This window comes from Acanthochromis polyacanthus, chromosome 16 (assembly GCF_021347895.1).
Source record: "Acanthochromis polyacanthus isolate Apoly-LR-REF ecotype Palm Island chromosome 16, KAUST_Apoly_ChrSc, whole genome shotgun sequence".
Taxonomy (NCBI): Eukaryota; Metazoa; Chordata; class Actinopteri; family Pomacentridae; genus Acanthochromis; species Acanthochromis polyacanthus.
In genome coordinates this window covers 10,677,898-10,692,571 of record NC_067128.1, presented here as the reverse complement: position 1 = coordinate 10,692,571, position 14,674 = coordinate 10,677,898, and the positions used below count along the sequence as shown (strand labels likewise).

At 40.4% G+C, this 14,674-nt stretch overlaps 2 protein-coding genes across 3 annotated transcripts in view; both read left to right on the top strand.

The window, feature by feature from the left end:
* The window catches only part of esr1 (estrogen receptor 1), a 28,321-nt gene that overhangs the window by 1,421 nt on the left and 12,226 nt on the right, over positions 1-14,674 (top strand). Inside the window, exons 2-7 of one of the 2 annotated variants that reach the window (XM_051960971.1) lie at positions 10,040-10,127; positions 10,826-11,251; positions 12,192-12,406; positions 13,159-13,275; positions 13,854-14,029; positions 14,192-14,345. In XM_051960971.1, coding sequence (XP_051816931.1) covers positions 10,956-11,251; positions 12,192-12,406; positions 13,159-13,275; positions 13,854-14,029; positions 14,192-14,345 — 958 coding nt within the window. In that variant the 5' untranslated portion in view covers positions 10,040-10,127; positions 10,826-10,955. Of the gene's footprint in view, positions 1-10,039; positions 10,128-10,156; positions 11,252-12,191; positions 12,407-13,158; positions 13,276-13,853; positions 14,030-14,191; positions 14,346-14,674 lie in introns of those variants that run through there. The other variant, XM_051960972.1, reaches the window with a different exon arrangement.
* armt1 (acidic residue methyltransferase 1) lies at positions 1,238-8,752 on the top strand. The gene is made up of 5 exons (XM_022198229.2): positions 1,238-5,334; positions 5,680-5,785; positions 5,917-6,158; positions 6,334-6,499; positions 7,102-8,752. The coding sequence occupies exons 1-5, from the start codon at positions 5,273-5,275 to the stop codon at positions 7,876-7,878; spliced, it is 1,353 nt and encodes a 450-aa protein (XP_022053921.1). The 5' UTR covers positions 1,238-5,272; the 3' UTR covers positions 7,879-8,752.

Genomic DNA, 14,674 nt, shown 5'->3' with positions numbered 1-14,674 from the left:
TTTCAGTGTTTTCAACAAGTTTAAATAAAATGTAGGCTACATATATTTAGCCCAATGTTAGCATCAACGTGATAACATTGTAGAGAGGTAACATTAATATTTAAATACAGTCCGGTGGCTTAGTGTGTACTTTTTTATTTTGTAGTTTTTTGTTTTGTTTAAACAGTAATTGCTAAACTACTTGATTACATCCCTGAATTTTTTTAACTTTTACACTTTGGCTATGCATGTACTGTATCAGTTCTCAGAGTTCTCAGAGATTTGACCACAGTTCACATCTGATTCTTTGGACATTTTTGCAAACACGGAAAGTTAGACCCTTTAGCTTTAATAAGACAAATGTTAAAATATGGATATAAACCAAATGCACATTATATGGCGCCTTCCCCCCTTTTCAGCTCTTTAAAACAAGTTGTTTATTTGTTCCTGTGTTTAAAACAACAGACACTCAAGAATTATGTGAAAATTATTAAGACAAAATACTTTGAGTGCATTTTCAGATTCAGTTTTCAGATTTGAACAAGTTTTGGTATCATTGTTCTGTATAATTTCATAGCACATTATAAATATGTCTTTCCCTTTTTCCCCCTTTAAACCCGACATAACTAATGAGCAACAGACACATAAGAGTTATGTTATATAACTAGATATCACTAAATAGCTTACTACAATATGTGTTTATTACTGAAATACTACCATACCTATATGTTATTTCACTATACAGTCTTTTGCATATACAAATGAATAGCATAAAACGCTACAGTATGAGTTAACTATTTAAGTGCCATATATATATATATATATATATATATATATAGACTTAAATAGTTTTATGCTCTCTCTATATATATATTTAAACTAACCTTTTCTAGGTTATTGTGTATAATTTATGTCCTTAATTTATTTTTTAATCTCAGAGAGTAGTATGAGTGAGTGAAACTTACAGTTGCATTGCTATTTGGAATTAAATTTGATTGTTTTTTTGTTTTTCCGTAGTTATTTTAGGAGTTCAAAATCTTGTTGGATGAATAGGAATTACACAACACATCTAAAAGAGTATTTTTAAACTTAAGTCTTTTATTATGTTGTGTTTTAATGCCAAAATATACTATAAGGTACAGGAGTTTTATATGTTACACAACTTGAAATTTAAGAAGACCAGTGATTGAGGTTATATTTGTTCGGCTTTGAGAGTGCTGCTTAGTCCTGGATTAAACTAAATTTTATTATAGGCCTTTCTGAGGCAGCAGAATGCAAGTTTGTCTGTGCAAATAAAGAAAATCTATTTTTACTCAAAGACTGCTGATACACCAGCACTTAAGTCCATTTACACTACCAGACATGTAGCTGGTGTTCACAGTTGCAGAGCATAACCAAGCAGTGGCAGAGCTGTTTAAATCCCTATTTATTCCCTAGTTATATGACGATTGGCGTTGGTTTGTCTGTCTGTTAGCAACATTACTGAAATAACGAACTAACAGATTTGGATGAAATTTTCAGGAAAGGTCAGAAATGACATGAGAACCATTTGATTAGACTTTGGCAGTGATGCGGCTTATAGTCTGGATCCACGGATTTGTTAAAGATTTCTGTATCATTGTGAGATAATGGCATGGCGTCACTGTAACTATGACAAGTGAACACTACGTCAGCAGCTGCCTACTGATGATCACATGATTGCGATCCGACTACAAATTCACCACTGCAGACTAATGCGGACGTATATGTTGGAAGTCATACAGGGAACAATTGATTAAGTTGTGGGGGTGTTTCCCAGTCATTTCAATTCCCGTCGCTGCTCCATATTTAGGTCAGATTCGGTATCCGTACATAATGTACATATGCATAACATACGCCTGTGCTCAGCGCAAGGTCATTTTGTTTGTGGGTACATCTATTTTAAATTACCACATTCTATGTTGCTGTAATTTTTAATCGTTAATAACTGATGAACAAATGATGCATTTATTTGAAAAATATGCTGTATTTCTGACAACTCCATGTGGGGAAATGAACAGCCATGATGAAGTACTGCGCTCTCTGAGTGTTTTTCTAGTTGTAAATGCTGTGGACCTACTGCACATTTAAAAAAACAGCAAACAGATTTTTATGACTTGTTACTTTTGTGTAATACGAGTATTTAACTTTTGAATTTTTCACCCTTAATGGGTTCTTAAACTTCCCATCCAGACATGTCTGGAAGGTAATCTGCTGTGAATAATGATTATTATTGATTCATTTTAATCCATAAAATGGCTCAGTTAGACGTTTAGTAATTCTTAAAATAACATTAAGACACTTTCAGTTAATGTGAAATCCGTAATATGTTCATCCATACACCCATCCATTATCTATAGTCCTCTTAATCCGCATTAGAGTTGCAGGGCAGCTGGAGTCTATTCCAGATGAATGAAGGCAGGAGATACCATGCACAGGTCACCAGTCTATCACAGGGCTACACAGAGTCAAACAAGCACGCTCACATTCACACCTACAGGGAATTGAGAATCACAAGTTAACCTTCCTCCCCCAGTCCAATGTCTTTGGAGTGGGGGAGGAAGCCAGAGAACCTGATGAAAACTCACTGCACAGGTAGAACATGCAAACTCCACACAGAAAGATCCCAGGCTCAGGCCGGGACGTGAACCAGGGACCTTCTCCAGAATATGTCCCTATTTTTAATCTACAAAAGTTTCCAAAGTGTAAGATGAGTTGCCTATTGGAACTGTACTTGTCTTCAAACTAGCAGTCATGCTTGAAGGTACCTTAAACTCATTTCTTAGTAGAGAGACCGTCCACACCTTGAACATACATCATTCTGTATAATAAAGCTCACACATCCAAGAGAAATAATATTGACTCAAACCATATATTTTACTGGAGACTAAGTGTTTTTATTCTGATCTCAAGAAAAATGTTGCTTACCAAAGAGTCAATTTATAAACCTAAAATATCTGTGGAAAACTAATTTTAGAGTTACAAAAAGTTTCAGTAGAGGGAGGGAACTTCAATCGAATTTCAAGCAAACCGTTTTCGTCTTTCCACAGGCACAGGAAGCGTAGGAGGACCTTCACAAGTGCACTTTGGAGTCACATCAATATTTTGTCATCAGATGTTGTCATCAGTGAGTTGGTAGATGTTGTTCCAGTGTAAACACCAATTTTTTCCAGACCTGTCATTACAGAGTTGCATTTCAGCCTCAGGGCCGGGAGTCCACAGGACAGACTGAGCGAGCTGCAGCATTTGAAAATGCCTGCTTTGCAAGAGGATGGGTGGAGTCAGTCAGTAAATGGAGATGGGAGACATAGGAGGGGGGCTTGAAGACCTTAAAGTCTCCGTCCTGCAAACAAAAAAAACCTCAATCTAATCTTCTTCACATTCATATTTGTGAAACTAGTCAATAAATAGAAATGTCTGTGGGGGTGTAAAATGTTTTGCACAAGACTGCCTGAGACCACAGGTGTTGGATGTAAATGACAGCAAAACAAAAGCCTGTTTGCTCTGCTGAAAGGCCCACAGCAGGGGTTTATTGAATGAAGCAGATAAACTGTTACCTCTGTCTCACTGTTGCTGTTTTGTCATGAACATCGATACATTCTAATCAGTAGAGTTTTAATGCTTCCCCATTGGCAAGAATTATGTATGCATGCCTCTGTTCATTTGGCTTTCTTATGCAGTCTCCTTTAACTCAACGGCTCAGTCAACAGAGATTCAGACTGGACTTTCACATGACTGCCCCGCCATTGATTTCCATTAAATTGATTTGTCCTGCATTAATGCATTTTTAAAAGCAGCAGCGCGGTCTGCAAGAAGCTGCCTAAAACGTACCGTGAGATTTGCGCCTGTTTTAGCAGATCCTGACGTAAATGCGCAATTTCATTTCTTTTACAAACAACACATGACGGGACTGCGCGTCGAGCTGAAACACCCGTTTAAACAAGGCTTTAACGTTAACCGCCACCCTCCCCCTCTTTCTGGGCCTGTTTTGAAACCGGAGTGGTGAGTCACTCCTCTCTCGGTTTAGAAAAACAGATCCGGCGGGGCTGGGGCCCGGCGGGGGGATGGGAGGCCGGCGGTGGATGAACACCGGAGGTGGACGCAGCTGGACTCCCACTCTCAGGGACCCCACATCCTGACAACGGCCCGGAGCGTTCCCATAGTGACTGGGGCTGCTCTTAGAGGGAAAAACACCGCCGGAGTGAATTGAAATGCGCATCTTTCCAGACTAAACTGGCTGCAGACGATTCATTGTTGTTTGAAAGGAGAGTCAAAAATGGTCACCTCATCCCATTTCCAAAATAAAGTTTACTGTATATGCTCCCATTTTGTTCTGGTTGCTGCAAGGATGAAAAGGGCCTACTTGAATCCCTATTGTATTTTTAACCTTTTATTAAATAGACATTCACATTGGAGTAGAAACTAATGAGCAGCAATATGCGTCGTTGAGAACACTAATTATTTTTGCAGCCCTGATACCCTAAGCAATGTCAGAATATTCAATTAACCATTTATAAAGTGATTTATGTGCAAAAATCTGGTATATGCTACAAGGCTGTGAAACTACATGAACTCCACATACAAATGACATCTCCATTTTGTAGCCTACAGGCATTATGAGTTTACATATTAAACTAATTATTGCTATTTATTTAGGGTCTCTTCCCTCCTTTACCGACACCACAGCCCACTCGACCCCCCCTCCACCTTTCCCGCCCAAAAGCCTCGGGGGTTCGAATCCTGGCCTTTTCTAATACGCTGGATCGATGTCTCCATGACAACTGTTGCCCCGGACAACCAGGGATGCTCCGGGTGCTGAGCTGAATGCCATGCGCAATGCGGAAACGCGCAACAGCCTGGGACCTGCATCAGGAAAAATACATTTTGAGAGCTTTAAGACTGAAAATATGAAATATGTTGCAAAAAATCCCAAAACAAAACACAATTGCACGACAGTAAAACAGTGTGCCATGCAGCATCTCCAACATCATGTAGGCTGTGACAACTTGCCAACATTGCACTTTACATTTCAGCCGTTAGATGGCAGCAGCGTATCTTTAATAAAAACCCGTGTCTACAAGGAACTCGGAAGCAAACATTAAAATGTAAAGGATTTTCAGCAGAAAGAGAGGACACGAAGATCGAGAAGAGCTGCTTTGTCGCCCTACGCGGAGGTAAAATTCGCGTTCACGCCTCACGTACTCTCTCTAAACTTTGCTCTGTCCTGGTGCTTTGACTGATAAAGTTTGATTTTGAAACGTGTCCCACTACTATAATGATGGCGGCGGATCAAACTGTGGCCGGAGTCCCCCCTTCGTTGTCTGCCAAAGTGGTTGGGTATGTTCACACAGTTTTGTCATAGTGTTCGCACTGGTGGAGCTAAACGACTGCGTGTTGTTTCGTCTGTTGTGCTAAGGCTAGCAGTAGCATTAGCTAATTGCTAAGTGACATTCTTCCAAGTTGGGAATGTGTACACATGCTTCCGTATGAGGCTAATACTTTTAAATGAGGACATAAATATGGCTCCACAGTTGTGCATAATACGTAATATTTCCAGTGGGAAAAGTCCGTACAGCTAGGGATGACCTTACATTGTGCTAATTAGCCGGTTAGCTTGCTGTTCAGTGCATACACCTACTGTATGATATACTGTCAGTCTAAAATGACATGTTTTCTCTGCAGGTCATTTGCTTATTTGACTGTAAGAGACAGATTGCCGACAATCCTCACTAAAGTTATTGACACAATACATCGCAACAAAAACAAGTTTTTTGAAGAATATGGAGAGGTAAGGATTGGTTTTGGTTAGCCCTTGTAATTTGATCTGCTTTCCTTGCTAACCTGTGTACATCCAGAATCATCAGGTCCTTTGGAAAACTTGAATTCCATTTTGACTGTGATTTCTTTATTTTCACATAGGATGGTATCCAGGCAGAGAAGCAAACAATATCTCTGCTGTCTAAGCTGAGGAATGAGCTTCAGACTGATAAGCCAGTGCTAGCATTGACAGACGGCCTGCCAGACACAGAGTCCTGGAACCAGTACCTGAACAGACAACAGAGACTGCAAGGAGACCAGGAGTCTGTCAGCTGGTTCAAGTCTGCTTGGCTTTATGTGGAGTGCTACATGTACCGCAGGATACAGGAGGCCCTCCTGCTCAAGTGAGAGGCATTTACAGCTAATAATAAATACAATTCCTGCTCTACACATTGCAATATTTTAGAAATGATTAAAACAAGCGTCGATATATTGCCCATCTTTTGGAGAAGTAAATGCACGATCTGTTGTTCCTTTTTATGGTCTAGTTATGATTTCTATTTTTTTCTTTAATTTCAGTCCTCCCATCAGTGACTATGATGTCTTTAATGAAGGAAAGACTCAAAGCTTCTTTGAGTCTCAGCAGGCTGTGATGGCCTTATGCACATACTTGGAGGGTGTCAATAAGAACATAGATGAGCTCTCTAAGAATCAGCTGTTTGAGCATTTCAACAAACTACTGCAGGTCAGTATCTTCTATACCCTCTTAAAACTTAAAAAGTTATATCACAAATCAAATTGCAATATCTCTAACAGATATTTTCCTGAATATTTTCCTTAATCAGCCTTACCTACATCCCTGAGCTGGATAAGCAATACAGAAAAGTCAATGTGTCAGAGGAACTTTTCTCTTGACTGTAAAAGTCATGCCTCAGTGCAGCATTCACTGAATAACGGATTTAAAATCAGTGATGGAGTGTTGCCGCAGGAGATCCTATCAATAGCACAAAATGTTCCCACAAGGTGGATAGCATGAATTTAAAACCACTGACATGATTTGTAACGTGTCATAATGTATATTCCAAATTAAGTGGGAACCTGATGAAGCCCACTCATATAAGTAGCCTGCGGGCTTCATCATTTCATTGTAATGCAAATGTCCTGTGTCAATCAAAAATATGTTATATGTGCCCAATAGAATTTGCGTCATGTAACCCCCCCACCCCCCACCCCCAATACTCTGCATATATGGCAGTTTAGTCCTTGGAACATTTAAAGTATTTAAACAAAAAAACATCAAATATTTTAATATTGTAGCATTCTAATAGGTTTTGTGACTTTTTATAGGTTTCTCTTTGGGGGAACAAGTGCGACCTGTCTATCTCTGCTGGACAAGAGAACTCCCAGAAGACGAGTCCGTTAGATTCCCTCAGCAGCTTACAACCCTTCATCTTGGTGGATGACTCCAACATGGTGTGGTCGACGCTTATTTCTGCCCAGAAGCCGGGAGAGTCGGGAAAAACCACTGCAGACAGAGTGGACATTGTGCTAGACAATGCTGGCTTTGAGTTAATCACTGATTTGATCTTTGCAGATTTCCTGGTTTCTTCTGGCCTCGCACGTCAGATTCATTTTCACGGAAAATCATTCCCGTGGTTTGTCTCTGATGTCACAGCCAATGATTTTCAGTGGACCATTCGGCAGACTATGGCAACCAATCACAAGTGGATGTCCAAGAGTGGTTTCCAGTGGCAGACCTATCTGAAAGAGGGTGTGTGGTGCTACCACGACCATCCTTTCTGGACACAGCCCCATGAGTTCTGCGACATGGCAGCTGATGCTCCTGACCTGTATGCCACGCTGCAGGGGGCAGACCTGGTGCTGTTCAAAGGTGATCTCAACTACAGGAAGCTGACAGGAGACAGGGAGTGGGACCACACAGTGGCCTTTCATACTGCACTACGGGGTTTTGGGCCTGCGCCACTGTGTAGCCTGAGGACTCTCAAGGCCAACGTTCAGGTTGGTTTGCAGTTGGGCCAAGGGGAGAAGCTGACCTCCCAAGATCCAAGTTGGATGACCAGTGGCAAGTATGCTGTCATTCAGTTCAACTCAAAGTCGGAATAGAGAGACTGACCTCAGCATCTTGCTGGAAAGACTTGGATTTGAAAGAACATTGCAGTAAGGAGTTACCTTTAAGCCATAAGACAATTTACTTATAAGTCTGCTAAATGGTGTCATTGCTCCTTGTCGTCTCTTAGCACTTGATCAAGTTTGATATGGAAATGCACATGAAGATTTAATAATTATTTTCACAACAAATTTATATCATCTCATGTTTGAAATGTTAGCACTTATAGATGAGATGCTTCACGGTGATTGAATTTCAACAATTGTTTCAAATTTATCCTTTGAAGTAATATATCAAGTGTGGCTTTTTTATAACAGGCGGCTAACATGCTGAGCGCCCGGAATGAAGTCACGATGTTTACAGATCCATGTAGATACAATTCCTGAGGTAAAAGTGAATAACAATTGGGCTTAACAAATCTGCATCCTAGAGCAGTAAAACATTTGCACGCAGGTGAGCAGAGCGGTGATAAATGTAATTTATATTATTTCTATTCACTCAGGTTGTTTTACTGTTGCACTCGGTGTCATTGATATGCATGCATCAAATCAAGCAGCCAGCCACTGAATTAATGAAGCACATCATAACATCATTTAATGCCTGTGTTCCTCAGTTTAATGGATAATTTTTTTTTATTGCGGCAATGTAAAAATAACAGTGACATGTGCTTGTTTTGTTCAAAATGAAAACCCAGACCTCTGCATCGTTATAGATAAAAGTGGATGTCTTTGTGCACACTATGTCATTTACAACCTCACTGTGGTGTCCTTTACCACAGAGCTGATGCTAACTGGATTTTAGTCAGTGCTGCTGGAGCAAAGTATGTTAGTTTCATTAAGTGTTTTTGTTCAATAAATGACTGCAACTGGTTCTGTCGCTCACTGTCGTACTTTAAAGGCAAGAAAAAAAGGAGTGTAACATGTGGTCTTTATTTTATAACAGTAGTTGTTACCTGTTGACCTTTCATATACTCAGGTCAGGTCAGACCAAGAAAAACATGACAAAACAGCTGGAAATGTTGCAACATGTGCATTACGATTCTCTGAACTGGGAAAACTGAATGGCATAATTTTGGCTGCTGACAAGCTTTGTGAATGCAGTCTTATGAAAACGAAGTCAATTACTGCAAGAAGCAGCCTATCTTGAGCCATTTAGGTGATTTAGCGGTTTCATTTGTCACCCTTCAGTTTCCTGTTTTTTTTTTTTTTTTTATGTAACTGTGTCTTGTTTTTTTCCAGGGGAAATGCAAAAAAATATATATCAGGGCTACTTGTTTTCCACTTGACCTGACATGTCCTAAAAATTGGGCTGTTTACTCAAGAAAGATTTTGCACAGAGAAGAGCAAATGTGGGCTCTCTGCCAAATTCTACTTTTTTTCACTCTGTGGTGTCATCAACAGTTTCATAGAATCATGTTTATGAATTCCTCACATAAATGACAGTCTAAAAGGCTTTAAATGGCCTAAATGATTTTGCTGTGCTTTCTGTGATTGAATCTGAAAATTTGTAACCTGGAAATGACTTGATGGCAATGTGGCAATTTACTATTTCTATGTGTACAGAGTTTCATTTCACAGTTGCTGTGACTGTTTGAGAATAATCCCTGTATTTAGAGTTTAATGTTTCAGCCCACAAGGTTGTGCTTTTTTCACCTTGACGCCTGGTCCCAAACCATCCAAGGACGAAAAGGATCCCTGAAAATCACAGACCTGAAACATTGATTCCCTCAAATGTTTATTTGTGCTCTGTTCCTTTTGGTTTGTGCATGTATATAGTGTTCTATTTATTCTGACACTTCACCTAGTAAAGTAATGATTAACTAGCCGGTAATATATCTCATCCTTCTTGGAATGAAATATCACTAGGAAAGTCCGATTTAACAAAAAACAATAATTCAGTTTAATTGTAATGTTTATTCAAAGAGATAACTTAGGTGATCCAGCATCTGAAATATTAAAAGAACATCAGTCCCCTCATTTAGGATTGATTGTGTAATTGCTGGCTGTCAGAATGAGATTTGACCTCCTATTTTGTTTGCTGTGTTATGGTGACCTGGCACTTAAATGCACCATGGTTATCGATTTGGCAGCATCTTTAATTTGTTTATCCTTTTTTTTAAAACCTTCCCACTCTTCCCATTGTGCCCATTGAGTCCAGGTAGATGCTTGTGAGGCAAGCAGAGGGTTTGGGGAGAAGACTGTGTCTGTGTTACGCAGCAGATATGAGGATGATTCACGTGTAAGGGGTGAGTATAGTGTGTCATGGTACATTCTGCTTTCATTTTAGCCTCTGTTGTTTTAAACCATTGTTGTCTCGTAACTAATGTGCACACTGATTTGATTTAATGCCGAGTCTCTGGTGCATTCAGTAATTTAACTAGAAATGTGCTGGTCATACTGGCAGTGTGCTAAATTAATGATGCATTTACAGAGACAGCCTTTCAGCTAGTTTACAGCTGGCTTTTATTTAGAATCCAGTTATAACTAAGAACGCTTTTTAAAATAAGACAGAGGTGAAGTGGGAATAGGGATGTGTGAGAGAAGACAGGGAAGTTGTTTTAGAATCACTATTTCTGTCCATCTTTCTTTTCCTCTCTCCCACCAGCTCTCCCTCCCTTCCAGACTCAGGAAAGATGTATGAGAGGAAAGGAGTGAAATAAAAAAAGAAGGGAGTTTGGGAGGAGTCTTTCCAGATGTCTTTTTTGTTGTTCTTGTTCTTTTGCAGCTTGGTGGGCTAAAGCTCAAGGCAGACAGGGCTAAAGCGCTTGAAGAATAGTGGTCTCTCCAAGTTGACAGGTTTCACAGGGAAGAAGAGACCCAGGGAGGGAGTGAAGACAGACAAAAGAGAGAGGGAGAGCTGCATACCACTCCCCCTCCCAGCAAATGGGAGAGGAAGTCTAAATCATGTTGCTTATCACTGCTGTTGTGCTGTGATGTTGCTTAGGCAGAGCCCGGTACAGAGCAGGCAGCCGTGTGGACCAGTACTCAGACCCAGGATTAGCCCAGCCTCCTCAGAACTGGAGACCATCTCTCCACCACGTCTCTCGCCTTCGCCACGTGCCCCCCTCAGTGACATGTACCCCGAAGAGAGCCGGGGTTCTGGAGGGGTAGCCACTGTGGACTTCCTGGAAGGGACGTACGACTATGCCACCCCCACCCCTGCCCCGACTCCTCTTTACAGCCACTCCACCACTGGCTATTACTCCGCTCCTCTAGATGCCCATGGACCACCCTCAGATGGCAGTCTTCAGTCCTTGGGCAGCGGACCGACCAGTCCTCTTGTGTTTGTGCCCTCCAGCCCCCGCCTCAGCCCCTTTATGCACCCACCCAGCCACCACTATCTGGAAACCACCTCAACACCCGTCTACAGGTGAGCGAACATTTCTTCTTTATGCGGATCAGCAGAGTGGAGAAAAGTGCTAGACTCTGTCAACAGGTTTACCCTTTTGATTTTTATAATATTAAAAGAACCTGGTGTATTTTTAGCCCCTTCTGATCCATCTAGCAATAATTCCCGTGGTAGGAATGCAAGTTGAGAGCAATGGCACATCTAGTGATGGATTCTGATTGTTTGGTCAGCATTGTTTGTGCCAAGTTTGGTGATTGTGTAACAGATAAGAGTAGTGCAAGCAGAAATAAGCTTGTCAGGGTTTTTTTTTCAGTTCAGATTCTATACATATATTCCATTCAGGAAATATTTAAGGAATTAACTTGTTTTTTAAAATAATTAATTTTACATATTTCCTAAATATATTTAGTACTTATTTTTTTTGCTTTACTGCCCTGGTGTTTTCTATTAAGTGGCAGCAGCTAGATGTAATATTTGTAGCTCATGAATCATGGTAATGGCATTTAGTTGCGTCCTCAAAATGCCATTGTAAACAAAATATAATTATATAACTGCCTTGTTATTTTTTTTAAAATCTCTTGCTTTATACAAAACATCCCCACTATCTCCATAGAGAGGATCAAGCTTTGTCCTGGTTTCTAATTCCAAAGATTAAGGACTTTGTCAGGGACCTTGAGAAAGGAACAATACGTGAGAACATCAGAAGTACACTTACAGATTGTGTCCTGATTCAGGTGGAAAACTGTGCTAAAGTCATTTTAAGTCATTTTCAGGTTTGATTTGATCTGTAATTGTTTGGTTAGCTCTAATGCTTCTGGATTTTTTGGGCAGACATTTCTAGGTGTATTTTCTGTTGTTGCGTGCTAATTGCTGTTGCTTATAGTGTTTTATTAGCATCATAATTTGTCGTTATATTTCTGAAAACACTAATTATTGAATTAACAATCATGGCCTGTTGCAGATCCAGCTACCAGCCGGCCTCCAGAGAGGAGCAGTGTGGCAAGTGTGATGAGGCATACGAAGTGGGTGAGGTGGGAACTGGAGCAGCGGCTGGGGCCTTTGAGATGACCAAAGAGACACGTTTCTGTGCCGTGTGCAGCGACTATGCCTCTGGGTACCACTATGGGGTGTGGTCCTGTGAGGGCTGCAAGGCCTTCTTCAAGAGGAGCATCCAGGGTAGGTAGCCTGCCTGCTTCAGATACTTGTGACCAGTGCATGTATTATGAAAATTTTATCTGTTTGGAAAATGTTTTGTCTTACTTAGTCTTACTTTACAGATTAACTACAGTTATTTAGGAACTGTCAGACTGAAATAAAACATAGGAAAGAACACGATACAGGACAGTAATGGACCGTACTGTACCCCACAAAAATGCATTTTGCTATCAGGCACTGTGGTTTAATCTGACACATATGGTGACCTGAACAACGTCCATAAATTTAAGTTAAAAAATTAACGTTAAAATAAAGGAAGGTGACACAAACTAGAGAATAAAGCAAAGAAAGAGGGAAGATATATGTTATAAATTATGACATTGTGAAACTGAGAGGTTGTAATTATAGAGAACAGACAAACATGTTAGTTTTACTGTTATTATTTTCACTTAAGAACCGCCTATCATTATTCTAGCCGTCTACCTTTGCCTCTGTGTGCTTGCTGAAACTTCGGTGCTTGGTGGCTTAGTCATGTTCATGATATGATGCTGTGGCATATTGATGCAAAATCTTACAATGAAAGAGTGGTCATAAAGAAACCAATAGTCTCCATGGCAATGACAAAGCCAAGATGTCATGTTTTACTTTTTTTTTTTCCAATCTCAAATTCATTTACAACGGGAATAGAGTGTTCCTGGGTACTAACTAATCTAAATCTGAACTGAACACTGGAGTGGGATGCTGAAAGTAATAGATTTTTTTTTTCATTTCAGGTCACAATGACTACATGTGCCCAGCGACCAATCAGTGTACTATTGACAGGAATCGGAGGAAGAGCTGCCAGGCCTGCCGTCTTAGGAAGTGTTACGAAGTGGGCATGATGAAAGGAGGTGAGTAAAAATACCAGCAGAAAGAAGATACTCCATCTCCTTTTGTCTTTTTAAATGTGCTTGTTCCATTTTGCCTTTGGTTACCTCATAGTTTTACCCCATTTTTACAGTTGTTTTAGAAAGGCTTTTAAGAATAATTTTTCTTTCACGCAGCTCATCTTGTCTGTGTATTGTTTTTATGACAGCAACATCTGGTTGCCCTCTTCTCAACAAACGTAAAAAATAAATGTCTAATTACCAATCCTGGTTTGTTGCAGACAACACTGGCACAAGTATGTGAGTGCTGGTGGATGCAGATAAGCTTGAGACTAACTTTAATATGACCTTGAGCAGATTTCCTCTTAAGGAGTACAGCTACTGATTAGCCCACACCCACATTTTTGTTTTCATACTTCTTGAATCTCTCTATCATCCTTATGTCCGTGCTATACTTTGTTTTAAGAACAGAATTTGAAGTTAGGTGAGAGTGATACTCAGGAAAATGTCTGATGATTTATTTACATGTGTGTAAGTTTGTGATGTGTCTATTTTGTGTATCTGCATATTATTTTGTGGTAAGAACCTGCTGTGTCCTTAAGGTGTGCGAAAGGACCGCGGTCGTGTTTTGCGCCGGGAAAAACGACGGACTGGCATCAGTGACAAGATTGCTAAAGACCTGGGGCACAAAACAGCGCCCCATCAGGACGGGAGGAAACGCAGCAGTGCGGGTGGTGGAGGTGGAAGATCTTCAGTGACTAGCATGTCCCCTGATCAGGTGTGGAAACAATGAATATCAGCTATTAAACAACTATTAGTTTTGTTCGTTGGCGGAAAATTTTGATGTGAAAATGTGACTGTTGGGTAAAGGTTTTAATCACTTTTATCTTACAACTTACTGGTTACGTGATCTGACTGTGTTTATCTCCTGTGTTCTCAGATGCTCCTCCTGCTCCAGGGTGCTGAGCCCCCAATACTGTGCTCACGTCAGAAGCTGAGTCGCCCCTACACCGAGGTCACCATGATGACGCTTCTCACCAGCATGGCCGACAAGGAGCTGGTCCACATGATCGCGTGGGCCAAGAAGCTTCCAGGTTTGAATAAATAAACAAAAATATAGGAGACACACCAAAAATACATACTAAAAATAATCGTTATCATTAGAAACATCATCCAAATTATAATGCACTGCAATTTTCTGCCAAGTGTGCTTGGCCATTTTGAACCCAAGCAGTTTCTGGACATCTTCTACTCACTCTGAGCTCATTTTCACTCCAATATAAAGTCCTGTGCCTCTGTGGAAAAGGCACAACCATGGCTAGAAATAGTCTTTTGTGCAGCGTGAAAGTTATAATGCCATGAACCATAAAAACAAAAAGTATACGTTGAACATTTTACCCACACCTTGGAATCAACAAGTACA